The following is a 25,219-nucleotide window of genomic DNA, read 5'->3' as shown; positions in this document are numbered from 1 at the left end:
ATATCTAAAAGTTCTTCCGATCGGCTTATAACATCATCATCCTCTTCCTCTATCTCTCGTGTAGAATAGAAACGCTACGAGATGATGACGATGCGACGACGCGCAGACGATACTATGATGGCGATGATGACGTAGATCACAGACGACACCGGGGTCAGAGAGAAATGCACGTCTCTCAACAGAGAACTAATTAATTGAACTATAATCCCCCTTCCACATCATCACGTAAAGCATGTCGAATCATGAGGGCTTGTTCTATAAGACCCAACCTTTAATTTTGTTTTCCGATAAGCGATTCGAACACGTTCTTTGAATCGTTCTCCTTAGGTATCTGGTGCTTAAATCTCGTCATATCATTGACAATTGACAACTTCCATATCGACAAAACAGTTGTTTTAATTTTCAAGTCAAAAAGTATTCATTTCATTTGTGAAACACAACGGGATCTCTTGCTATAGATGGACAGACCTATTATAATATGAAGAACAAACAGGAATGTGCCAGTTGGAATTCGAATATAGCCATGATTCCTGCTAAACTTTTGGTCGAACACAGCAAATATCCCTCCCCAGTCAGCGTAACCGTATCGCTAGGACGATCGCCTCAGAGGCGACCGTCCTAGGGATTAAAGGTCGGAGGTCACCCTAAGCGCGCACACACAGACGTAACAAACGCATACATTTAGGTAAGGTTAGGTTAGAATACAGGTTTTTCAAATGACCTTGCGTAATTAATTAAGTTGGCTTTGAATAACATTGATTAATCATCTCTTCAGTCATACGATTTAGATATCTAAAAACAAATCTACACACATAACGTGCTAAAACGCCAGAGTCCATTTTCCATTCTCAAGAAATATAACTTCACCCCAACTAATCGTAAATCACATCATTAAACTGCGTAATGATGAAGTTTGCCCCAACAAAAAATCTCCTTAGTTTTTTTTTTATAGATGATAAATCTGGTCCTCTGATACAATGAGAATCATCAGTTAATGTTTTTTCGAAGTCATCCATATATTTGCTTTTGTTTCATTTTCTGATATAGATTAGCGTATCATATAATCAGAAATACATAAAACGAGAGTATTTTTCAAAAACCGTCATTCTTTTTTAGGTGATTATGTGCAGATACTTTTTAACGTATCATAATGTTGGTTTAATGCCGATTCGCTTCTATCCAATCGAGAAAATGTGAAACTCTTGTGTAAACAACAGGTGCCGATACATCCAAACCGCATTCGATTCTACCCCAGGACACGATCCCCTCCGCCACGTAGTAGCCAGCTCTCGGGCACATCAGCGCCCCGCCGGAGTCTCCCTGAAAAAAAGCGATTTTTATCTACTTAAAACTGTCTACCCTCTTGTCATTATCACTTAACGTTTATCATTCGGAAGATATGATAATTTGATTTGATTTATTTTGTGCTATAGACTTACGATGCAAGCGTTCTTTCCATACAAGCCAAAGACACACAAAATTGAATCATCCACCGGTGGTTGCGCGTCGGCGAAGTACTGAGTGCACCAATTTGTGTTGCAAATTTGCAGATCTGTGTACGTCAGTTGGTCCGACAAAATTCCTATAAGTATAGAATCGTATGGTAGCAATGCGATTGCAACTTGAAGTCTTAATATTAATATTTTTTAATATTCTTATGAACGGTTTCTCACCAGACGGACCGGGTGTATTGATATAGCCCCAGCCGGATACGTAGCAAGTCGTGCCGACGTCACTGTTGTCGGATTTCGATGAAGGTAGTTGTGTTGCTGTGACCGTCGGTGAAAACTGTAGAAATTCCGACAACTTCACAATCGCCACATCATTACCTGTTTGTGATTAAGTATGATTTGTTATACAAATTGTTCTTGAAGCTTTTATACACTAGCAAAACTCTGAACATTGATAGTTTGTTACGATTGCTGCGAATCAAGCTAGTGACATTTCCGCGTTTGTTTTACCTTTTTGTGGGCTTTGATAAAGTTCGTGCACACGGATATCTTGTACGGCGAAGATCTGGCGCATAGGATCTCTAAGATTTATCGTGCCGACAACCACTCTCCATAAATACGGATCAGCTCTTTACCAAAAGACATATCAAAAACTCTCTTTATGTCAAAATGCATTTCATAAATGACTGAGGATCTTTTCAATATATCGTACCCGGTATTCTGGAAGCAGTGAGCAGCAGTAAGGATGGTGTTCCTATCTAAGATACTTCCGCCACATGCGTGGCGGTTATTGTATTGTAAACTAACTTGATGCGGCCACGCTTGGTCGGAAAGCACTTGGATTCCGCCAAATATCTTCCAGTTTCCTGTAGAATCAAAACTTGTTATATTTTGAATCATAAAAAAATGTAAATCTAGATTTTTTGAATGTACAAAATAGTAATCCTTCGTAAAAGAGCTAAATTATTATGAAAATATGTAGTTGATTTGGTGCATATTTTTGGATGCGTCCTAACACCCTCTCGATGATAGAGATAGACTTTTGTACCTTGTTCAGACAATGTCGTTGTGATACGATGCGGGTATAAGGGCTCTCGTATCTAACTACAGAAAAGTGCTCACGATGGAAATACGAGCGCAGCAGGACGACACGTACCTGACGATAGATCAACGGAACACATCAACGCGACGACTAGAATAAGTGTTTTATCCATGATAGTTTTTCACGCCGTTTCACGAATCTCTCCTCGTGTCGCTCGTTTTAAAACTGTGACTGCTTTTATGCGAAGTACGAACAACCGCCATCTGATAATCTGGGGATTCATTTTAAATGATCATTTATCAGTGCATAAAAAGTCTTTATCTGGATCTATGACAATATCGACCTTTAATCATGTAGTCTATTCTTTTGCTATTTTATTCACCCGTACAAGGATCAATTTACAGTTGCAGTTACAGACAGCTTTTCAGCTGTGAGTCTTGATGGAGACTCGGTTGTAAAGTAAGCTTATATACGAGATCAATTTATGAATTTGTGGTGAAATTTGCATTGTCTTAGGAAATCATCAGGGAAATGATGCATTTGGTTATCGAATCTATGTTCATGACCAATGAATGAAAAAAACGATCCCCTTTTGCAAGTCTAGCCTTGTAAGTGGAAGGATATCTACCAGAACCAGTTCAGCTCGTTGCAATCTGCTCGTCAGACGAATATCAAATTATCTATTTATGAAGAATAATCGTTTATTGGTCTTTCCGTCGAGAACCGTAACGAATCTATCCGCTGTCGGAGCAATCCCTGGCAAGCCAAATTGAGTCCATATACGCGCAATAGGGATTCCTTGAACCGGAAATGAACTGTTGCTACCTGTCAATTCAATTGGACAGGAATTAGTTTCTGCAATCTTCAATTTTAAGTAGCCAGCTCCAGCCATGGCGACAATTTTTAGATCGTGTATACGGGCACTTGATAAAGTAGTACCCGCTAAATTTTTACCTTTTTGGAATCATCCGGCAGGTCTGTAAAAACTCAATGAAGAAAGCAAGTTGACACCCCGTCCCCGGCCCACTCCAATAATTCATTCATTAATCATTACATGTTCTCTGTCTCACTCTAGTCTAAGTCTAATCACTCCCTATTTCTTCACCAATCTCAATCGTATCGTCGTTTATTTCTTATAGGGCCGAAAACAATATTCTTTTGGGCACCAACATTTAAATGGGTAAGTGTCCATGTCGGTAACCTCCTCGTAGTAGCACCAGCAAACATGGTTTCAGGAAACAATGCTTCCAACTGCCTCGCAGAGGTGTTGGGCTTCACTTGTACTTGTACCTGTTCTAGAGACCTTTTTCTAAATCATATAAATCCTTTTTTGATATTATATTTCTAGGGTCTAGTGATTGCTGGTCTAGCCGATATAAACCGTCCTGCTGAGAAATTGAGTTTAACGCAATCGACCGCTTTAGCAGCAACTGGTAAATTAATTTGGCTCAAATGCCGTCTGGATTTATCAAAACAGCTTAATACCCTACCTGGGAACATTTTGCAATTTCCAGGGCCCGGTTTCATAGACTGAGTATCAAAGTTATCCCTAGGAGTGAATCTTCAATCTGGGTGACAACCTCCATAGTCGTTATAACTGACGAATTTCAAAATATTCCCAGGGACTATTTTCCTTCCACATCTATGAATCCCAGCCCAGGTTTCTAATTCCTTCACCATGGAAACATTGAAAATTCTAAGTAGCAATACAAGATTATCGAATTAGATTAACTGGTACATGTTGTAATGTTGTAATTCGTCTTTACGCAGGCATAATTTGGTCGAGATATTCGATGGTCATTATTCCTAAGAACTGGAATTTGTTCAGCGTAAATATTTTCGTCGGTGCTACTGGATTATATCAGTTATACAGAATTTACACGTACGTAGTCAATTGAGGATAAAACCTGTCCAGGCCTAATTAGGTCACACAAAATGAATTGCTTGTTTGGTGTAAGTCAGAGGTAATTGAGGGCTCATGCCGCTTATACTATGTTGTCTTGAAGACGAGCTAAGAAAAATCTTTTCGAATAGAATCAATTGAGATCAAGAATTAAACTGCATGCAGGTTTCTCTGAAAGTAATTGACATTTCTTTAATCCTAGGCATGAACAACAGAAGAAGCAAGCAGCAGGCGCAATTGAAGAGGCGAAACCATAATTCATATCCATTTGATACGATGATATCCACAGATTTGGAAAGTTTTAGGGCAATAGTGTTATTTTAAGACATTTTTTAGCCTGTAGTGGTCGCTTTTTTGACCACCAAGTGATCAATCGACCTATGGTTTGGAAGCTAGTTAATTTTTAACACGAATAATGTAGACCCTCGAATAATTGATCTAAATGATATTATATCATGTTAATGTATAAATTTTGGTTATCCTGTCATCATGTTTTACAGGAATAAATTAATACCGTATGTAGCATTTGTATCATACCAGTGATTTATTTTCTATTCGTTTCCAAATCCTTTGCGAGGAAGGCCAGGTTTTTACAGTTCAGATCAGTGTTAAAGGTGAAAATTTCAAGGATGTGTCTGCATCTCTTCCATGAAAGACAATCACCCGGTGGAAGAGGCCATTGTAAAATACCAATACTTTGAGATATCAAGCAAAAACAATCGCAAACTCGAGTATTCTATATCTTGCATTGTATGTACACTTTATTATCACCATACAAATCATCATTTCCACATTTACACCCATATATATTATATAAAACAATATATAAATGCATGCCATCGGTTAAGAAATTGTGCACTTCAATTTGCAGTTTAAGCAGATGAATATGAACTAACACTTCGGCCATTTACTTAAAGACCTCAACAAGTTTTGTAAGGTCATCGAACTTAAAAGAATATAATTCCAATACTCTTGAAATTAGATTGTGAATGTGGACAACACCATTCACTTCTTCAGATTGAGAAATCCGGATGTCGAAGAGAAATATTTCTGATTAGCTTCCTGTACTTTCTTCTCTGCCGCTTGAGGATTTACAATTTCGAGACCCTGCAATTAGAGAGTACATGAGAAGAGATTGAAAAACTAACTGTATTAAGCATTCCGTTTATACATAATGGGCATATGTGGTCCTTTGAAGTTTGGCATCAGGCGCGATAGTCTCATTTGTTTCCACTGTGGAACTAAAGGGGTACAGCCAGTATTTTGAAAAAGTGGCAGGAATTATCAACAGGAATAGTAAACAAATTCAATTCTTCATTGTGCCGTATTATACAAAATTACATAAACCAAAACGCTGTTTGAAATACTGACCTGTAGAGGAGTAAAGGCTACACTAGAAGCTGTTCCAGATACTTGTTTACGAACCGTCGTACTTCCTCCCCACGTCTGATTCTGTTTCGTAATCTTTTGCTACAATACATAACAAACAAACCATGTCATAACTTTGCCATGACTGAAGTCGACAGTCATACTCAAGTCATCATAGGCAACTTATCCAAATCATGACTTACACTTAGTAAATCGAATTGGAAATGCAAATTGGGAATCAAAGATATTGATGACTTAAGTAATGTGACGTCTTATCTGATGATGACTTAAATAAGTTTGACCATATGATTCTAAGAGGTGATTAACGTTACCTGGAGTGTTTTAGAAATTCGAGCTTTCGTTTTCGAATCGACCACCGGCCCTCTGATACCGCCTGTGTTCCCTTTACCGACATTACCCAATGAAAAACCGAGATCTTCTTGGTACGCGTCATCCTCGATCTTAAAACATGGAAAGAGAAATATTCGTAAGATAATCGATTCATGTACGACTAGAAAATGAATCGCAATTCACAATAATCTTACATCTGCAAAGTTCATTCTATTCGCTTGTCGACGGAAATCAGTGATACCGAGTCGCTCTTTCATTTTTCTTGCACTGGAAATAGAAAAATATTTCAAATCATTCTACATTCTGTGGAACTGTGATGGCAAATCCATGGTCAAAAGTAAAGGGAGTGTCAACTTAAGAAATTTATGGCCTTTTTTCTAAAAGCTTTGCTGAAATTTCCTTTTTCACATGCACAATGATTTTTTAGATCTTCTGAAACAGCTAATTGCCATTACAAAATGTCGGTATTTCTATATTTGTCCAATCTTAATTTTGTTTTTTTTCAGCAAATATTCAGTCGGAAATATTTGAGGATGGATTTTTAAGGGACATCAACATGTCCCGACCACCACGGATGCCCGCTGGATCCATCACCATTGGGTCCACAGACAGGAGAATTTGTGAAGCTAATCGAGCCTACCGTCTGCCTCCTCTCTTTTTGCGAGCGACGTCGATCGGAGTCGGTAACGGTTTCACCGTTTTTACGGGCGGCGGTTCTTGTAATTTGTCGAGTTTAGCAACGATATCCGCTTTCATATCATCGCCGACTTTTCCATCGACGCTCTCGTGACAACAGTCGACCCTCGCGGCCAGCGCACATTTAGCTGCTAACAAACGAGACGCTTTTTTCCTTAAATCCTACAGAAAAATTAATCCATGACTAAAATTAAATTCTACCAGGGTTGGTTAAATTTCGAACCAGTTATAAGGATTTCATCATTCTTAATCCAGTATCGATCATACACCTCGTACTGCATGCGCTTCCGATTGATTGTGGTTCTTACCGGGGGAAGTTCTTGTACGAATTCGCTGTAGTAAATAAAACCCATATGCGGCATATTCTGTGAACTGGAGAATCCGGATAACGTTCTACGCTGTGATCCGAGTATCATTATATTACAGGCAGGCATCTTTGATAAGTTTGTCATTCCTCCGGCCAAACCTGTTAATAAAATTAGGCTTAACTCTAAAATAGCTCCACATTTTTAAATCCAACGTAGAAACATTTGATAAGGTGCTAAAAGCATTTTCATTACAGTAGACTCCACCTTATGTGGTATGATTGGGAAAGTAAATATTAAACCAACTGGCTACCGAGGGACGAATTGGAGGAATACAATGCATACCCATTAGTTTAGCAGCGGTTGTCGCGCCAACGATGATCGTTAAATTCGGCGAGATGAATGTCATTCGGGATTCGACATATTCAAATATTTTCATCTTGATGTCCGTTAATTCGATGGCCTTAAAAGAGGAGATAATAATCATCTGAAGACATAGATGCAGTAATATGTGAATTGTTGTAGAGAACTAAACTGAAGAGATTCAAAGTCAGTCAGATCTACAGTAGAACTTAAGTAAAATCCGAATTACGAATAACAATTTAAACACCAGCCTGGTAGTTGCTGGTTAATTGGACAAGATATTTCATTTGAAATGTCGATTGAAAAATCCGAACTGGGCGAGTTCTACTGTATTTCAAAGTCATACTCACCATATCGCAAGCTTCCATTGTCCGCGTGAGTTCATCACGATCTAATTTAGTTCTGCAAATATCAGGTTTTCGCATTTACTTTCACTTATCAGTTTTTACTTAAACCTCATTGTTAAATGGGGTCCTTAGTTCAAAGGAAAATGGGCTCAACCAATAAATACATTAAGAGTAACCCAGAGTATCAATTCAAACAACTGTTTTTTTTTAAAATTTCTGAGGCTGAATCCTTCCACCCATCTTCAGAGTTTGAAAATGAGTTACAGTTGCATAACTCTGAAGATGGGTAGAAGGATTCTGCTATTTACGATAAACACATACCCCTGTGTCGTTGATGCTGTAACGCTGACGACCATTATCGTAGCCGGTGTGATGATCTGTTGAAGAGTTTCATTGTTTTTCGATTGGTCGATGTGATTACCGAGCTCTTTGACGGTTCTCATGTACTCGACGGGTGTCGGTACGAGCGATTCTAATTCGGGGAAACGTTTCGAGTATTGATCTCTCGTAAACTTGTGAATGATACCTAGAATATAATACATTAATCGAGATGAACAGTCATCATCCTTTTCAATGCCCAGTTACCGCTTATTCCTTGGGTACTTTCATAACTAAGTTGAGTTAGTTAGCTCATCATTGGGGTTAGCTGTTTGTTTGCTGATTGTGGTCATCGCTTTACAATAGAATGGGCTTAAATACTATGTACTTTTGGTTATTTGTTTGAAAATATCCAATCGTGAAACTGAACTAATGACAGGATACTGACTAGAAATATTAAGCTGAAAGTTTGTATCGTTGCCAACATTTAAAACATGAAGAAGTAACCTATAACACAACTAAACCAAAAACTTAACATCATATTCTTTATGAAACTGGGATCAGAGCAAATAACAGTACACCAATCATTTTTTGTGAATTTCTTGTCATCACTACTTACTTATTTCATTTTCAATTTCTACAGTTATGTTATTAGCTTCAACGATCAGCTGATATTCGGGATCAGCTTCAGTCGGCCCGGCCACTGAAAACAGAAAACTGATATTTCAACCAGATCTCTTTAAATGCACAGTGTCAAAATCTTTCGATCGGAAAATACCTGCTTCCCGTCTCGCGACTTGTTGAAATTCAGCGATATCGCTGAGAACCCGTTTTAACTGAAAAAAAATAGCATTTCACTAAATTACCAGAGAAAGTTTTGAAGAAATAATCTTTTTTCACATCTCCGCGTATCATCTAACAGCATATCTAAATTCTCACCTCTGAACTATCGCGTAGTTTAGCTATGCTTCGTATCGATAGATTCTTCGGATCGTCATGAGTATCCATCGATCGGATTTCGTCGATTTCGGCAATCGGTTCCAAACCGACTTCCATCTCATCTTCAACTCCGTCATCACCACCATCTTCCAAATCTGCCAACAGCTCGTCGGCGAGAGACATGGCTGCTTAAATCTCTCTCAATCCGGACAGAGTTGAAACTGAAACGATAAGAAAATGCTTTCAAAATTGCTCCGTTATACTGCAATGGATATAACTCCATGTTTCTTGTTTGACCTGTTTACTATAATGAACTGTCAATCCAAATGTCTTTATGTGTAACATTTAGGAACAATAAAGTTATTTTGAATTGATTAAATTGAACTTTTAAAACGGTCTCAAAAAACACTTTATTTTTCACACTACTTTTGCACTTCAGACATTGCCTAAGACAAACTCCACTACTTTATTCTAAATATTCCGGAGGATCTCAAATACCTACGAGTAAGATTATATCCGCGCGAAATTACTTTGTGAATCTTCTTATAAGCTTATAAGGCATCAAATTAAATTGAATTGAATTGAATAATGCCGAAATTCAAAGATGGCGGCGCCCGTGGTACTTCCGGTATAGTTATATAACGCTATTTGTAGGACATGTGAGTGGAATACTGGATCGTGTTTCGAATTTATCGTAAATAATTACACATTTTTCCTTCAATTCTATGAATGCTTGAACTTGAACGACTGTAATGTTTGTGTCCGTATTTGCTAACCGCTTGTGCTCTAACTCAACTGACATCTTACTGTGCACTCACGTCGTAGCCTATGAATTATCTATGCAGTTGTCGAAAATCTAACTAATTTACGCAACCATTCATCAGCCCTAAGTTATATTTCTTCCCCCTCTCATGTTTCCCTGTCGTGAAATGTTGGATGCACCAACGCCATTTATCGAGATTGTTCCTGCATAGGTCTACACCGACTTTACACGACTTTCTCAAATCATAGGGCCATGTTTCCTTCAGTTTAAAAGCCTTTCACTTCCACTTATCGCACTATGTCTATCATATATTTCTTGCACGTGCAACATTTTTCTCAAAGGCGCCATCATTTCTTTTAAAATAAATCCAGGTGGCATAAGCCATGGAAGGATACCTAACTGGATTTTGATACTGAACACAAACTTCTGATGATATTCCCAGAATCTGACGCAATCCACTTCTCTTCATGCAAGGTTTTGTTTTGCAGGTTTTCAACAGTATTAAGACCAGCGATGCATTTATCAGGGAGAAGAGTCACGCGATCCTCTCAGATTCTTCAAGTACAGTCTATCAAAACTGAAAAACCGCCTGATGCCTCCTCAGAAACGCCAGCTTCAAAATTGGGCCGCAAAGTGAAAAATTTAACTCGGGCAGATGACACGGCCAAACCAGAAAATAAGATTACTGTCAAAAAGGAAAATCCTGAAGACAGTGGATCTAAGACTAAGAGGGTGCATTCAAGCATTCAATATGAAACGGACAATAAGCTACCTGTAATAGAAATTAAACAAGAAATAGATGAAGAACAATTCGAAAAGGAACTCAAATGGGAGCCGACATTTTGGCATGAACAGCTTGTAAATATTAGAGAAATGCGCAAGGCCAAAGATGCACCGGTTGATTCGATGGGTTGTGATCAGCTAGGAGACGGAGAGGCTTCACCTCAGGTGCCGTATTAGACTTATCCAATATTTGGGTACATTTTCACAAAAAGGCAAACGCCTCAGACTCCGATTGATGTTATGTGTTTATTTGTAGGAATTTAGATATCAGATTCTGTTATCTCTGATGTTATCGAGTCAAACTAAAGATCAAGTGACAGCAGCCGCGATGTACAGATTACGCGAACACGGGTGCAGCGTTTCCAATATACTGAAAACTAAGGATGATAAACTTGGTCGACTGATCCACCCTGTCGGGTTCTGGAATGTAAGAAATTATTGCGTGAAAGTCAAACTTCTCGTTGTCGTATAAGTTATACATGTACACTATTTTTTAGAAAGATCCTTAGAAGTACTGATTTGAATCAACTGATTGCAACGGAACCATGTTCAAAATCGATTGTGATTTGAAAGGAAAAATTTTTCTCAGCTGCTGAAGTTAGTTTAATAATCATAACAAATGCCTATTTTTGCAGAAAAAAGTCCAGTACATCAAACGAACAACGCAAATACTTCAAGACAAGTACAACAGTGATATTCCTGATACTGTGAAAACTTTATGTGAACTTCCTGGTAAATATTCTTTGACCAATTTATGATATGTCGACCAGGACTATTCATTGATGAGATTGGCCAGTGATTCATAGATTTATACTTTCAGGTGTCGGGCCTAAGATGGCACATTTAGTGATGAGGTCAGCCTGGGGTCAATTAACAGGAATAGGCGTTGATACTCACGTACATCGAATCTCAAACCGACTCGGCTGGGTTAAAACAAAACAGCCTGAACAAACGCAAAAAGCACTCGAAGATTGGTTACCGAGGTAACGTTGGACTTTATTTAACATTTCTTGATAACTTAAGAAATTGTAATTATTATGAATAAATTTTATTAATAAAGTGTTGTAGAGCAGTGAACTCAGTGCCACCAATTTTAGATGAATAAAATGATGGTCGACAAATCATTTTGCGTATTGTATTTTCTCTGCTGCCCGTTATTCAATGATTGCTTGTCACAGAATTTCGCAGTGATAAAATAATCAGATATTTGTGCTTATCAAATGTGATAAAAATCCGTTAATGACTTTTAAAAACTATAAACGGATAAATAGTATTTTGACAGAATAAGTGATTATTTCTTCCAAACGTATGAACTTGAATTACGTAGACAATTTTCTGAAAGCCTGAGGTGATATCAACGGGAAGATCTTAATGCTAACTTTTTAATAGCGCGATGTATTCAAATTCCCTTAAGAATCAGCAGTCTGGAGCCACCCTTGGATGTTCAATCAACCGATGTTATTTCCAGTTTTTAAACGTCCAATTTTCGTGTTTTTCAGGGAATACTGGGAAGAGGTGAATCATCTGTTAGTTGGTTTTGGTCAACAAACTTGTCTACCCGTCAATCCCAAATGCCAGCAATGTCTCAATGTCAACATTTGTCCGTCTGCAAATATTGTATCCCGCCGAAAGAAAATAAAAACTGAAAAATGAAATTTTAACAATTTGTTTGTCGTTTTGTCTGAATAAGAGGAGAACAAAGAGGAAAACTAAGAGGAGAAAAAGGATTGTATTTACGCCAAGTTCATATTGATTGAACGGAACCATTAAATGAAGTATATGTGAGAGTATATACGCCTGTTTTCAATAGTTGTGACCTTATCGGGAGGACCGATCGGCGTGTTACAATTTCAGTATTTGCTTTAATTCTAGTTGTCGTTATCATTGAAGTCATTAAATTCCTGTCATACACCGCTAGATAACTCATAAACACCTGTTTTTGGTTGTACGCTTAACGCGCTGAGGTTTCAGTTCTCGTGTCATCCCGCATTCGGTGACAATGATCGGTCGCCTTATCACGATTTGTATCCTATTCGTGGGTCCAACTGCAGGTATCGAACATTATTTTGTTTTTATGAACTCAAAAATGATACAGTGGAACCTCGTTACAACGAACTTTACAGGACCTAAATATGTCGGTTATTATAACCGATAGTTATATCCAGTATGAAAATAATTAAATTTTCTTACTTGGGACGAAGATCTATATTTGTTATATCCGATGAATCGTTGTACGTATCAGAGTTTTCTTTATAAAAGGTTCCACTGTAGGCCCTATATGCTTAAAACAGATAACCATAAAGAATATACAATTTCTGAGATGAGTAAGTACACTTTCGACTATTCGGTAACCTTTCAGTAGTTAAGTTTCAGGATCGGATATTTATTTTAAAGCCTATCCAATTATGAAAGCTTACCACCAACAATTAGGTCACTAACTTTGGTAGTACAAATCATTAAAGATGTAGCCTATTCATGTAGGTTTGAATTATTGCAACAAATTGGGTTTGAAATGTGTTCCGTATGCGGATTGTCCATCTCGATCAGATGGTAAACCGAACTATTATCCTCATGTATACGGCTATTGCGACCACTACACTTTGATCTGCTGCAAAGGAAAAGGTTTGTATGAAAACTATCAAGCCATGGCTCATCTCATCTTCGATTCATCGACCTATGATCATACGATTAGATATTCGAATATTCGATACATTTTCAGCAATTTAGCAATTCAACCAAAATTGTCGACCTCGAGTCTGACCCCTGATCATCCTTCTTTTGATGTCTAGAATTTCGGTCAATATTGAGCGAATCCCATAAATGTACGATATTTTCTTCTTGCAAAGCGAAAGAGAAACCCCCGACCACATTTGTCCCTAGAACGACTGCGAAACCGAGCGTTACAAGACCTGTCGTAAACCCGGACACCACGGACACCAAACTACAATCATGCGGAATCAGTAACAGCGGTGACTGGAGAATCATCTCCGGTAGTGCGTCAAAAACAGGGCAGTGGCCCTGGCAAGTGAGTTTGATATTCCGGGATGACCACACGTGTGGTGGAACATTGGTCAATGAGGACACTATAGTCACTGCGGCGCATTGTGTCGCGTTCTCCGGGTAAAACATTTTTCCATTTTATCGTATATCAAATTGAAGTTAAACCTTAAACGTGGGCCTGGATCTTTCTGTTACCAGTTACCGAATTACCGGATCGTGAAAACTCCTTGAAATTTTCTCCTTGAAAACTCCTTATATCCAGGAATTACTGATCTGTAGGAACATATCGTTTAACATGGAATATGAAACTGTTTTTCTTTCAGAGGGATGACGCCCTATAATTGGCGGGTTGTGATCGGTGAAACTAGACGAATAACTTCAGCGAAAAGATATCGCGTCCGAAGCATAGAAAAACATTCGGGATACAGAAAATTCAGAGGTGAAAACCATTAAGTTTTGAATATCGTTTCATTGATTTATGTTTAAGTTCCAAAATCAATAGTTTTTTTTCTAATATTTTGAAGGAAATGATTTAGCCATAATGAAACTGGCGGAGAAAGTATTTTTCGACCAGACGAAAATACCAGCGTGTTTACCAGAAAATACACCTGATCCGATTTCAGGGTCTGTGTGCTACGTCAGCGGATTCGGGCAAACTTACCCGTACAGTAAGGATTTTCCTTAATACATATACACAACCATGGACTCGAAAACGAAGTTTGGTGTTAGAGTCGTCCATGGAATAATTTGTATTTACAGATGAATTTGCTCCGTCATCTTCGAGGCTTCTTCACGTTGACGTGAAGATAGTTAGCCGATCAACTTGTACTACGGTTTACGGACCTAGATCTATAGACAGTGGAACAATATGCGCCGGTGGACATAGCAGTAAAAATGCCTGCAAGGTAGGTTTGTTCGTGATACAACTGGACCCAGCTCCATAGTTCCCGAGTTGGAACTGAACTAATTTTACCCTCAATTAAAGTAAAACTTGCGGAAGTTGGTCTTATCCTCCAAACGTGTCTTGGTTTTACCGATGAGAATGTTAAAATAAAACGATATTTTGGTCAATTTTGCAATAATTAAATCACTTCCTTCTCCGTAACCTTCTCTACTGTAATGATGATGATGTTTTGGTTTCTACTCCAGGGTGACTCAGGAGGACCTCTTGTATGTGAGAGGAATGGAAGATGGTTTTTGCACGGTGTGGTTTCTTTCGGCAACGTTCCTTGCGGACAGAGAGGAAATCCGGGAGTTTACACAAGAGTTTCGTCCTATCTTAGATGGATCAAAGCGAGAATGTAATTCATTCACGGTAATACTTATGTACACAATGATAATGAAAATAAACACAAAATTCATAAATTCAATAGATTTTTACAGTAATTGTAGTTTTCTCAAATCCAAAGTCTGAATTTTTCTGTGCATTTCTTGACTTTTTTTCTATATCCTTAACTCAGACCTCTTAACTGCTTACCTCGGCAATTTCACAAATGTCAAATAATCAGTTAACTGATTTGGTAAAGGAAGTTCAAATATTTTAGCAATCAACGTGTTCCCAGTTTGCTGTATACCCAGAAAGCGGCGTATATAAACACGACAGATAGACTTTAGAGTTCTGGCATTACGGGACTGATGTACACTGGTATCATCTAGAAAACTGACATCGTACGATGGACATTCAGTTGTCAGGTGACTTCCTCTCCATCTGCCGTACGCGTCATCGCTATTGGGGATTTCGAACCCGCTTTCCAACAACAGCTCTATCGTAAATATATCCGAGTTCGATATCAGTGACTTGAATAATTCTGCTGGTATCTTTCCGTTCTCGATATTTCTATTGGTATTTTTAGTCGCCAGACTGTAAATCACCACGGATACGAACAAGTTCCATTCGTATAAATCAACGATTCGATCGTTATTCAAATCGAATTTCGCGCCACTTGTCGCTAGAAGCGTGACAGCATTAACCGTGTAAACGACGGCGTATCTTTTATGCCTGAAATTATGTGATAAATTGCGTTCGAGAAGTCTAAAAACGGGGTCAGTCTCGAGCCATTTCTCCACTACAATCTGGGGTAGCCTTTCTAATAGGGCTTTTAGCAGTGAGATATTATTCGCCGTGAAACACGCTTCCTCGAGAGCCGCTTCGCCCCAGGTTACCACATCGACCCCGTGTTCTATGAGCCATTGGGCAATCCTCGTTTGTCTCAGATGCGGCCTCTGGCACGACTGCAAGGAGAGACCCCTGGCGGAATATTTACAAAGCTCCATCAACGCGCAGTCGACAGCGTCTGCATGATAATTCACATCCACTTCCGCTTCCAGTAACAATCCCACGGTGTCCACGGATATGTTTTTGCATGCGGCAATGAGCGCGGTTTCGCCGTTGTTCGTCTTCATATTCACGTCAGCGCCACCTGGGATAAATTCACGAATTACGTTCGGCTTTTCGGGGTCGCATTGGCACGCTTTGTAAAGCGCAGTTTCTCCGTCGCAATCGACGCTATTTACATCGATTCCCGCGTCGATAAGAATCGTCACCAGGTCTTCTTTCCAGCTGCCCGCATGAAGGGCCGTCCTGCCACTCTTATCCAAAACAAGCACATCTACTCCAGCCGAAATCAACATTTTAACGGATTCCAAATCACCCGCGTCACTTGCCAAATAAAGCGCAGTCGATCCGTCCACGTTTCCAACATCGAGGTCGAATTCTGTTTTACCTGATTTCAATTGATCGAGTATCATTTCCACGATTTCATCCCCACCTGCCCTACATGCCTCATGCAACGGCAGGTTGTTCTTATCGCTAAACCGAGTAAGATCAGCACCAGCTTCGACCAGCTCATGAATAACGTACGCGCGGTTGCGTCCTGCCGCGTGATGCGCAGCTGTCATCGATTTGCTATCCCGGGCGTCGATATCTGCCCGTGACTCTATCAGAAGATCGACTAGATCCATGTGACCGGCAGCACTTGCCGAAATAAGAGCCGTTTTCAGGTCCTTATCAACGGCATTGATGCGGGCGCCGTGGTCTAGTAATAACTGTACGGACTCTTTACTACAACCAACCTCGCACGCCAGAATCAAAGGTGTCCGACCCTTTTTATCCGGACATTCTACATCATCTATCGATTCTAATAAAAGAGCGATTATTTTGTCTTGTTTACAAGTTACAGCCGTATGCAACGCCGTCTGGTCGTACACTAATTCGACGATCTCTAAATCGTGTTCCAAACAAAAGGCGATCGCGTCTTCATTTTCAATTATTACAGCAAAGTGCAACAACACTTCCGGGACGAGTCTGTCGTCCGAGGCGACTAAACGGAGCAGTTCGCGGAATATTTCGTCGCGTTTGTCGTGTTCTGGGACTCGATCGAGAGACGTATTTAATATAAGTTTCACCGCTTCGTATTTCTCGGTTTGTACAGCCTCTAATGCGCACTGCAGAGTTTCAGACACGTCCGGAAACGGTTTACAGTAGTCCACCAGTGTCTCTATAACCCGACATTGCCCCTTCTTACAAGCCTCTCTTATAGCGGCCAGAACCTCGTGACGACTCGGTTCCGACCATTCGATGATCTTTTCCACGGCCTTTTCGTACCCACGACCTGCGGCAGACTTCAGTACATCGTCTCCAAAAATCAAACCTCCGTTATCTTTGATAAACTCAGCCATATCGATATAGCCACCCATACAAGCTCTAGCTAAAGGTGACTCGCCATCATATTCGTAGTTAACATCGCAACCGTTTTTGACAAGTAATTCGACTATATGCCGGTTTCGCTGCCCAATCGCAGTTACTAAACACTTTCCCATCAATTTCTCAAGACCTTTCAGATCCACATTACGCAATACGATCTCTACTATCTTATCTTGTCCCGTGTTGACTGCTTCGTATAGTGGTGACTGCTGCCAGGTATCGTCACCGGGGTAAATACATATTTGAGGTAGTTTATGGCGACAGATCTGACTTGCCAATCCCTCATCCCGAGCTTCGACAGCGTAGGACAGTGTATCTAGAGTATACCGGTTCACTGATGATTGCAGACCAGTACTGAAAATGCCAACAACAAAGTTACCTTGAAAACCACCCTAATCAACTGACCCAAACCAACTGAAATATCTAAAACATTGAAGACATCGATGAACCCGAGACTTGGTATGTACGTCCGTACGCAAGCCGTCAATCGAATATGTATAATTTGTTAAATGGTTAAGCTAAGCAAAATTAAAATGACCTAATTTTTACTTCAGAATTGACATATTCAAATTGAATACAAACCTTTTGAAGTAGTTTATTGATCGTTGACTTAAAACTGTTATTCTTCCCGACATTGTTTCTATTTCTATCAGTGATGCAGTCCCATTGTCACTCTACAATTGAAAACCCAGAAAGAATAGAATCGCGTAAAACGCAAATGTTTCCTTTAACATGCATACACAGTATACTCACTCATGCATATTAGCAACACAGTGACCGTTACATTACCTCAAATATCAGAAAACATTTAGACGAGCCTCTGGATCCTTGCGAAAAGACTCTTATCTGTGAATATGATTCGTGCTGTTGAAGCTGTAGATATAAGGCTGCACTATGGTATACTAAAAACGAGCTATTCTAACACGCGTACAACAGCTAACTATTATTAGACTCATATTATAATTAACCCTTTTACGTGCGAATCATCGTTTGAGGCTCCTACCATCTAGTACGCGGATCAATTTTTAGATACATCTTTGTTGTGGGGATCTTTTTTTATGTTAACGCAGACATTATTGCGGTAGAATACTATCCTTATTATTGAAGTTGAAAAAAGGTTTAATGTTTGTAGATATCAGATATTGTAAAACATATTTTCGGATTTATTCCATATGAAATGCATATAAACGTTAGAAGAAATCCAGGAAAATGACTGCATTATATTCTCACAAAAACTGTTATGATCATCAGTACCGGTTGGCACGGCGACGTATCCTGTTTATCTGGATTTAATTGACATTTATTTGTCAACGCCCTTTGAGCCGGCATGAGACAATACGGTACATGTTATACGCAATATTCAGCTCATATTATATGTAATATTTTAAAATTAACTTAATTGTGAATTAATGGCGACAAGCGCAACTGTGTCGAGCGCTATATGTCCATTTATGGAAGCGGTTATATGTGTGAATGAGCTGCTAAAATATGAATGAGACTCGAGTTCATTTCTCTACCTACGAGCAATTATGGTTAGATAATTGCTCGTAGTCTCTACTAAGAGCCATAAGAAGCAGTAGAAATGGATTTACATGAAGCAGGTATCGTTTATCAAAGGCTGCCGTGTTCTCAATTATAATTTGGTCTCACATAAACTGCTATATTCCGTACATACTACATTGTTATACTGTACACATTTTAAATGAAATCATATCTTTCTTCCATGGATTCCAGCGTTTTGTGGCGATCTTTCTGCTCTGAGGAAATTGATAGAAAGCTTTGGCGAGGTAAAAATCGATGGGGTCTGGAAGTATTTCTGATGATGTTAAACTATTATATTCACAACGAATACTCTATCAAAATTATTCTGATTTCTAAACGAACAAGTCGTCGATAAACAACAGTATCGCATTGCATGATTATTTTCTTATGTTGAATTGCAGTGTTTAGACGAACGTAATCGTTTTGGTCATACGCCACTTCATAAAGCGGCCATGAATGGCCAGCTAGCGTGTGTGATTTATCTCGTTGAAGGAGGTGCTGATGTTAACAGTACTGATATATCAGGTAAGCAGATTATTTCTCGATACACAACTAACCAATATTCAACGAGACAACTAACTTGAGCGTTTATTGACGCCTTTAAAATTAAAATTACAGATTTTTATTGCGCTAAATATTTTCAACAATGAATAATGTAACATTTCTCATTTCTCGATACAGAACTAGCCAATATTTAGTCAAGCAGTCATTATTTTGACCATGTTTAAAAAAATTCTTTTCTAATTCAGGTTGCACCCCGTTACACCACGCTGCTGGCAACGGTTACGTAGCCATATGTAAATACCTCTTAGAAATCGGCAACGCAAATATGAATACTAAAAGCAACAAGGGCTTTTCGGTCTTTACATTTGCCAAATTACGAGGCCGTAAAGATGTCTGCACATATCTTCAAGAATCTGGATTATTGACTTCAGAAATGTGTACATAAAGATTAGGTAGAACCGTGGGACAACCGAGTTTGGAAAAGAAGCCATTTTTAACATTTTATGTTATATTTTACAAATAAAGTTTCGCTGTTTTTGTTTTCAGAAGATTCATCGAAAGCTAGAAAAGCAATGTGGAGATGCGGTGGAGTTGCATGCAAACACCGTGTTCAAGCCGAATGAAACTTTACTGCTAATTTCTCATCATTTCTAATCGTCGATTTTATCTTTATCGTTATCAAGTCAAAAATCGTGTTACAATCTGTCTCAAATAAAAATCATCTTCCGAAACTTTTTCGATATTTCGTGACCGTTGGAACAGAACATCTTGAATCACTGAGAGAAACCAAAAACCTATTGTCGGGCGCACGGCACTCGTCTGATACGAAATTCGATGAACGATCGGTTAGTTACATTGAAAGTTTGCTAGAATCCGTGTGCAATATCTGACGTAGACTAAGCATTTTTCTTTGGATAGGACAAGTAAAAATTACGCGAGCAGCTCGATAACCCGATCCATCAGGACCACTCTGAATCACAGCAATTGATGGGTTTGGACACGGGATACCCCTGTACATCCTCTATTCAGCATCAGTACCACTCTGAATCAGTATCAGTAATTACTGGGTTTGAACCCGGGACACCCCCGTACATCCTCTATTCAGCATCAGGACCACTCTGAATCAGCATCAGTAATTACTGGGTTCGAACCCGGGAAACCCCGGTACATCCTCCATTCAGCATCAGGGCCACTCTGAATCAGTATCAGTAATTACTGGGTTTGAACCCGAGACACCCCGTGCATCCTCTATCCAGCATCAGGCCCACTCTCAAACAGTATCAGTAATTACTGGGTTTGAACCCGGGACACCCCTGTGCATCCTCTATTCAGCATCAGGACCACTCTGAACCAGTATCAGTAATTACTGGGTTCGAACCTTAGAGACGATCAGCAGGTCATCGGCTACATTTACCGAAAGCATGAAGAAAAACAAAAACAATGATTTTTACGGGAGAAACACAAATCTCATGTAATTAATCATGTAATGTTAACACCAAAAGAAGGATACTGGGTGCAAGTTAACTATTCAGGACTCTGCTTCTGTATATAAAAATCAAACTGATCATCAGTGGAACTATCAAATTAGCGGGTGGTGAAATATATATGCCGTCACAAAATATTGCCGAAGGGCACTTAAATTTTAGACCGTACAAACAATGTATTGGGCAATACGATCTGGATCCGCCCCTGATGGCTATAGTGACAATCAAAAAGATTGCTAATTTCGTAATTACTCTTCGGCAGCTCAACACTCGCTTCTAACCGGTCAACAAGTGTTAGTGTGTCCGGGTTGAAGTGGTAAGCTGTATTGCCAATATTCGATTATTATGTTTTCCGGACATCCTCGTCTCCGCACAATGTTGGTGGGAATATTGGGTTGAAAAAAGAGGTGGATTGCAAGATAACAAAAAACCACTGACTGGTGAACTAACAAAGTTCAGAGTAGCTAAACAGATAAAGAATTTCAATCATATTTAATCTCATACAGTGTACAACAATTATACAAAATGCCAGGTTTGTGCTCGAGGAATTATAACGTAAGCTCCTCAAACACGTGGGCTGTATTTCAAAAACAGTCCAACCATGGACGTATAAACTATAAACTAGAGTTTATACATCCATGGTCCAACCATAGACTCTAAAACAGAAACGTCTATGGCCCACAACCATGAACTCTAAACTGTTTGAGTCCATGGCTCCCCGCACTAAAACCAGAGGTAAACCTGGCCAAATACTCTGGAAAGCGTAAGATTTAATGAATCAATCTGATTTACATTTTTACTCTTTAAAATTTGACCCGGCTGGCCACCTATCTACCAAGGTATTACTTTAAAATCATGATCAAGCTAACCATAACAGACCCGGCAGATAGAAATTAACAAATTTCATTGATTTATGAAATGACCCGATCGATCAGGAAAAACAAGATATGATTTTTAGCCTTATAATAATGACTTAGATTATTCAATAATAAAATTACTAGCTTTTAATATCACATATCATGCAATGTATTTCAAAGTTTTTATTCAAATTTCCACTGCAACTGATTCATACAATTTGAATCAATAGAAAAATAACAAAATTACACAAAGAATTGTAAACATTGATCCATAAAACACCAACAATTGGGACTAGTCTGAATGTCTAACACTATTAATTTGACATTTCACGATGTCACCGGGCATAAGTGACACTTGATTATTTCATGAAATATGAAGCATTCTATCATATCAACTATAGAGCAAATGACAATGTGAGAAAGATTTCTGTTTATACAAAAAACTGCAAAACATATCTCCAGCATATAAACATTAAAGCTGGACATAAAATCACAAATTCATTCAAATAATCAATCTCTAATTTCATTTCATTAACATTATTTTTACAAGAAAACTGAAATTTTGCAAACTTTGCTTTGTATTCGAGGAATTATCAGTTCTTCGTTAACCAATGGGTGAACTGTATTTGAAAAAAAAAACAGTTCAACATAAAAGCATTAAAATCAGAGATAAAACCAAAAGATTAACTCTGCAAAGCTTGAGATTACCTAATCAAACTTTATTTTCATTTTCATTAGAATTATTTTCCAAGAAAACTAGTTTTACAAGATAACTAGAGTTTTTCTAACTTTGCCTGAGATTTTCAAACATTATCAGTTCGCTCATTTGATACAACGTTATTTCAGGGAAAACATGACAATAATTTTACTATCGATAACTAATCACGTGTATAGCTGTTTAACATTCTTTCTAAAAAGAGTAAAATGTATCTCTCAGATATTATCCCTAAAATGATTAACAGTTACAGCAGTGATAGGGTGTGATATATAGGTAAATAGACGCATGATCTTTCATCAGTTATTTGAAGCATTCTATCGAAACAGATATTTCTTAGTGTGTTTGATTTAGTTAAGGTTTATGGTTATTTGTTTTGTTTATTACTGAGCCGATAGAATGCTTAAAACAACAACAGAAAGGATCTAAAGAGGTTGGGAAACACGGAGAAGGTTGTTCTATGAAAGAAGAACCTTTAATAATTGGATTAAGTTGATTAGAAAAAATGCCTGATGATGAAGGCCCTATATAGAGTATTTACTAATTGTTTGTTGGTTTCGTTTATTTGTATTACTTATAATTTAATTTGTTTTTTTATATGTATTTTTTTATTAATTGTTTTTTTTAAATGTATTTTTCTTAATTATGTTCTATGTATTTTGTACTATTTATTACAATCTACATCATCAGGAATTTTTTATCGGTGAAATTATGGGCTCACTTAAAAAAAGTGCTACAAATTCACTGCTACGCCTAAATAATAGTTTATTATCGAACACCCCGATTATGAAAGCCACTCAACCTTATGATATGGATGACAATGAAAGAAGTTAAAACAGCTATAAACAAAATTAAAACGATCAAAATCAAGTTCAAGAGATCAAACTAATAACGTTCCAACATCCTTTATTGCGTTTAAAAGTTGCAACTGTTTAACTGACTACGCTCTCCCTTTTGAACATTTAGGCTATGCAAATCATTTTCACTCAATAAAATATAAAATGAATCACTATTTCTAATATTAATAATCGAATAAAGACTAAGAGAGTAATTCATTCTATGAACTATATGATTATGACAAATTAAGCAAAGCTATGTTTAACTAAAGTATGAAGCTTATCTGAACTATCCTGTCGATATTATATCTCAATTTACGTGTATTTCAACCGACATACGAGTCAAACTGAGACGCTGAACGCGATCAATACCATGAATTAATGGAGCGTAAATTTTATGAGACTCCAAGAAGGAACTTTAAGGACTTAAATGACTCATCTGTTTAACAAATCTAAACAGTTTGCCTAATCAGTATAAAGAATCAGGAGGATGCCATTTTATTGAAATATTCAAACATGAATAGTTCCTTCTCAGGCCCAGAGCCCAAATTACCTAATCTTAATAATCAACATTTCAACAACTATTCTTTAGTTTATTCCGCCCCTTCAAATAGACAGTGAATTTTGTAAACTCATGTTACACATCAGACTGATTTGTAAAAAGGTGATACGTAAAATCAATCAATACTTCACATATTCTACTGTCGTTGCTGCTCCTGAATAAGTGTTTATAAGATACGCAATGTCTCTGCTGCTCCTGAATAAGTGTTTATAAGATACGCATTGTCTCTGCTGCTCCTGAATAAGTGTTTATAAGACACGCATTGTCTCTGCTGCTCCTGAATAAGTGTTTATAAGATACGCATTGTCTCTGCTGCTCCTGAATAAGTGTTTATAAGATACGCATTGTCTCTGCTGCTCCTGAATAAGTGTTTTTATAAGACATGCATTGTCTCTGCTGCTCCTGAATAAGTGTTTATAAGATACGCAATGTCTCTGCTGCTCCTGAATAAGTGTTTATAAGACACGCATTGTCTCTGCTGCTCCTGAATAAGTGTTTATAAGATACGCATTGTCTCTGCTGCTCCTGAATAAGTGTTTATAAGATACGCATTGTCTTTGCTGCTCCTGAATAAGTGTTTATAAGACACGCATTGTCTCTGCTGCTCCTGAATAATTGTAATGAGAGACGCAATGTCTCAGCTCCACCAATTGTAGAAGAAATCCATCATTGAGCGATAAACCGATGCTGGCCGAATTTCTCATCTAGACTTCAGCAGTTAAATTCAAGTTGGATTCATTCTGCTGACTGTTTTAATCAGTAGATTCTAGATGGTTAGTTGATCTTAGTATGGGCTTTTTCTCATAGATGTGATTCAGCTGAAAAGAGTTAAAGACAATATCCTGTATTCACACAATATTTCATATAACATTAATCATAATAATTCCCATGTGAATCAACTTACCTTTCAAGATTGCCGAGTATCGGCTAGGATTGTCTAAGTTGGTTCATGAGTTAAATTCGTTGGACTCTTCCATGGTAGTTGATGAATTCAATTCAAGTTGTACCTTCTATGATTGCTGTGTTCATTATCGGATCTCCTAAGTTGGTTGGTTCTTGAGTTTCATTCGAATCGGCCCCTTCTGTGCGCTGTTCTCTAATCAGCAGATTTCTGATGATTTGTTGACCTCAAGCTCTCGTTTGAGTTGGTGTCCCTTACAAACCTACCACACCTGCCGGGAGCGAAACGGCGGTTTTTTCAAAATCGGAAATCGAAGTACAGATATAGTTGCGTGATCGGCGGTCGTTTATTTTAAGTCCAAGAACATAATTGGTAATTCGGTTCCAGTTCATTCAAACAATCTTTTATTCTGCCTAATTCTGATTTTGGAAATAACTATATTACAAGGTTGAAGATAATTTTACAATATTTGGTCTTTTTTATGTA

At 38.2% G+C, this 25,219-nt stretch overlaps 7 protein-coding genes across 7 annotated transcripts; 4 read left to right on the top strand and 3 right to left on the bottom strand.

Moving 5' to 3' along the window:
- Positions 1-939: 939 nt before the first annotated feature.
- Positions 940-2,734, bottom strand: LOC141904140 (chymotrypsinogen A-like). The gene is made up of 6 exons (XM_074792663.1): positions 2,608-2,734; positions 2,164-2,317; positions 1,962-2,080; positions 1,674-1,829; positions 1,440-1,582; positions 940-1,320 (listed from the first exon to the last, which is right to left on the bottom strand). The coding sequence occupies exons 1-6, from the start codon at positions 2,663-2,665 to the stop codon at positions 1,159-1,161; spliced, it is 792 nt and encodes a 263-aa protein (XP_074648764.1). The 5' UTR covers positions 2,666-2,734; the 3' UTR covers positions 940-1,158.
- A 569-nt stretch (positions 2,735-3,303) lies between these two features.
- LOC141903980 (mitochondrial pyruvate carrier 2-like) lies at positions 3,304-4,912 on the top strand. The gene is made up of 5 exons (XM_074792406.1): positions 3,304-3,468; positions 3,633-3,673; positions 3,842-3,926; positions 4,264-4,375; positions 4,599-4,912. The coding sequence occupies exons 1-5, from the start codon at positions 3,384-3,386 to the stop codon at positions 4,651-4,653; spliced, it is 378 nt and encodes a 125-aa protein (XP_074648507.1). The 5' UTR covers positions 3,304-3,383; the 3' UTR covers positions 4,654-4,912.
- Positions 4,913-5,144: 232 nt separating this feature from the next.
- LOC141903685 (U4/U6 small nuclear ribonucleoprotein Prp31-like) lies at positions 5,145-9,675 on the bottom strand. Its single transcript, XM_074791915.1, has 13 exons — positions 9,586-9,675; positions 9,084-9,304; positions 8,923-8,980; positions 8,764-8,847; positions 8,148-8,352; positions 7,830-7,881; positions 7,462-7,579; positions 7,120-7,277; positions 6,756-6,973; positions 6,310-6,382; positions 6,097-6,225; positions 5,768-5,866; positions 5,145-5,503 (listed from the first exon to the last, which is right to left on the bottom strand). Exons 2-13 carry the CDS (start codon positions 9,264-9,266, stop codon positions 5,402-5,404), a joined length of 1,479 nt encoding a protein of 492 aa, XP_074648016.1. The 5' UTR covers positions 9,267-9,304; positions 9,586-9,675; the 3' UTR covers positions 5,145-5,401.
- A 71-nt stretch (positions 9,676-9,746) lies between these two features.
- LOC141903441 (endonuclease III-like protein 1) lies at positions 9,747-12,282 on the top strand. Its single transcript, XM_074791558.1, has 6 exons — positions 9,747-9,777; positions 10,335-10,794; positions 10,886-11,056; positions 11,265-11,361; positions 11,450-11,612; positions 12,129-12,282. Exons 2-6 carry the CDS (start codon positions 10,360-10,362, stop codon positions 12,280-12,282), a joined length of 1,020 nt encoding a protein of 339 aa, XP_074647659.1. The 5' UTR covers positions 9,747-9,777; positions 10,335-10,359.
- A 268-nt stretch (positions 12,283-12,550) lies between these two features.
- LOC141904058 (chymotrypsinogen A-like) lies at positions 12,551-14,999 on the top strand. Its single transcript, XM_074792509.1, has 7 exons — positions 12,551-12,680; positions 13,111-13,251; positions 13,476-13,749; positions 13,953-14,068; positions 14,154-14,297; positions 14,389-14,534; positions 14,779-14,999. Exons 1-7 carry the CDS (start codon positions 12,629-12,631, stop codon positions 14,932-14,934), a joined length of 1,029 nt encoding a protein of 342 aa, XP_074648610.1. The 5' UTR covers positions 12,551-12,628; the 3' UTR covers positions 14,935-14,999.
- A 103-nt stretch (positions 15,000-15,102) lies between these two features.
- On the bottom strand, positions 15,103-18,212 carry LOC141903439 (uncharacterized). Its single transcript, XM_074791555.1, has 3 exons — positions 18,122-18,212; positions 17,915-18,006; positions 15,103-17,686 (listed from the first exon to the last, which is right to left on the bottom strand). Exons 2-3 carry the CDS (start codon positions 17,965-17,967, stop codon positions 15,103-15,105), a joined length of 2,637 nt encoding a protein of 878 aa, XP_074647656.1. The 5' UTR covers positions 17,968-18,006; positions 18,122-18,212.
- A 596-nt stretch (positions 18,213-18,808) lies between these two features.
- Positions 18,809-19,997, top strand: LOC141904685 (uncharacterized). Its single transcript, XM_074793315.1, has 5 exons — positions 18,809-18,933; positions 19,067-19,119; positions 19,276-19,399; positions 19,624-19,830; positions 19,925-19,997. The coding sequence occupies exons 1-4, from the start codon at positions 18,915-18,917 to the stop codon at positions 19,821-19,823; spliced, it is 396 nt and encodes a 131-aa protein (XP_074649416.1). The 5' UTR covers positions 18,809-18,914; the 3' UTR covers positions 19,824-19,830; positions 19,925-19,997.
- Positions 19,998-25,219: the final 5,222 nt, after the last annotated feature.

The sequence above is a fragment of the Tubulanus polymorphus genome, chromosome 4, assembly GCF_964204645.1.
Source record: "Tubulanus polymorphus chromosome 4, tnTubPoly1.2, whole genome shotgun sequence".
NCBI lineage: Eukaryota > Metazoa > Nemertea > Palaeonemertea > Tubulaniformes > Tubulanidae > Tubulanus > Tubulanus polymorphus.
The sequence above is the reverse complement of the archived record's forward strand: the minus strand, read 5'-3'. Positions and strand labels throughout refer to the sequence as shown.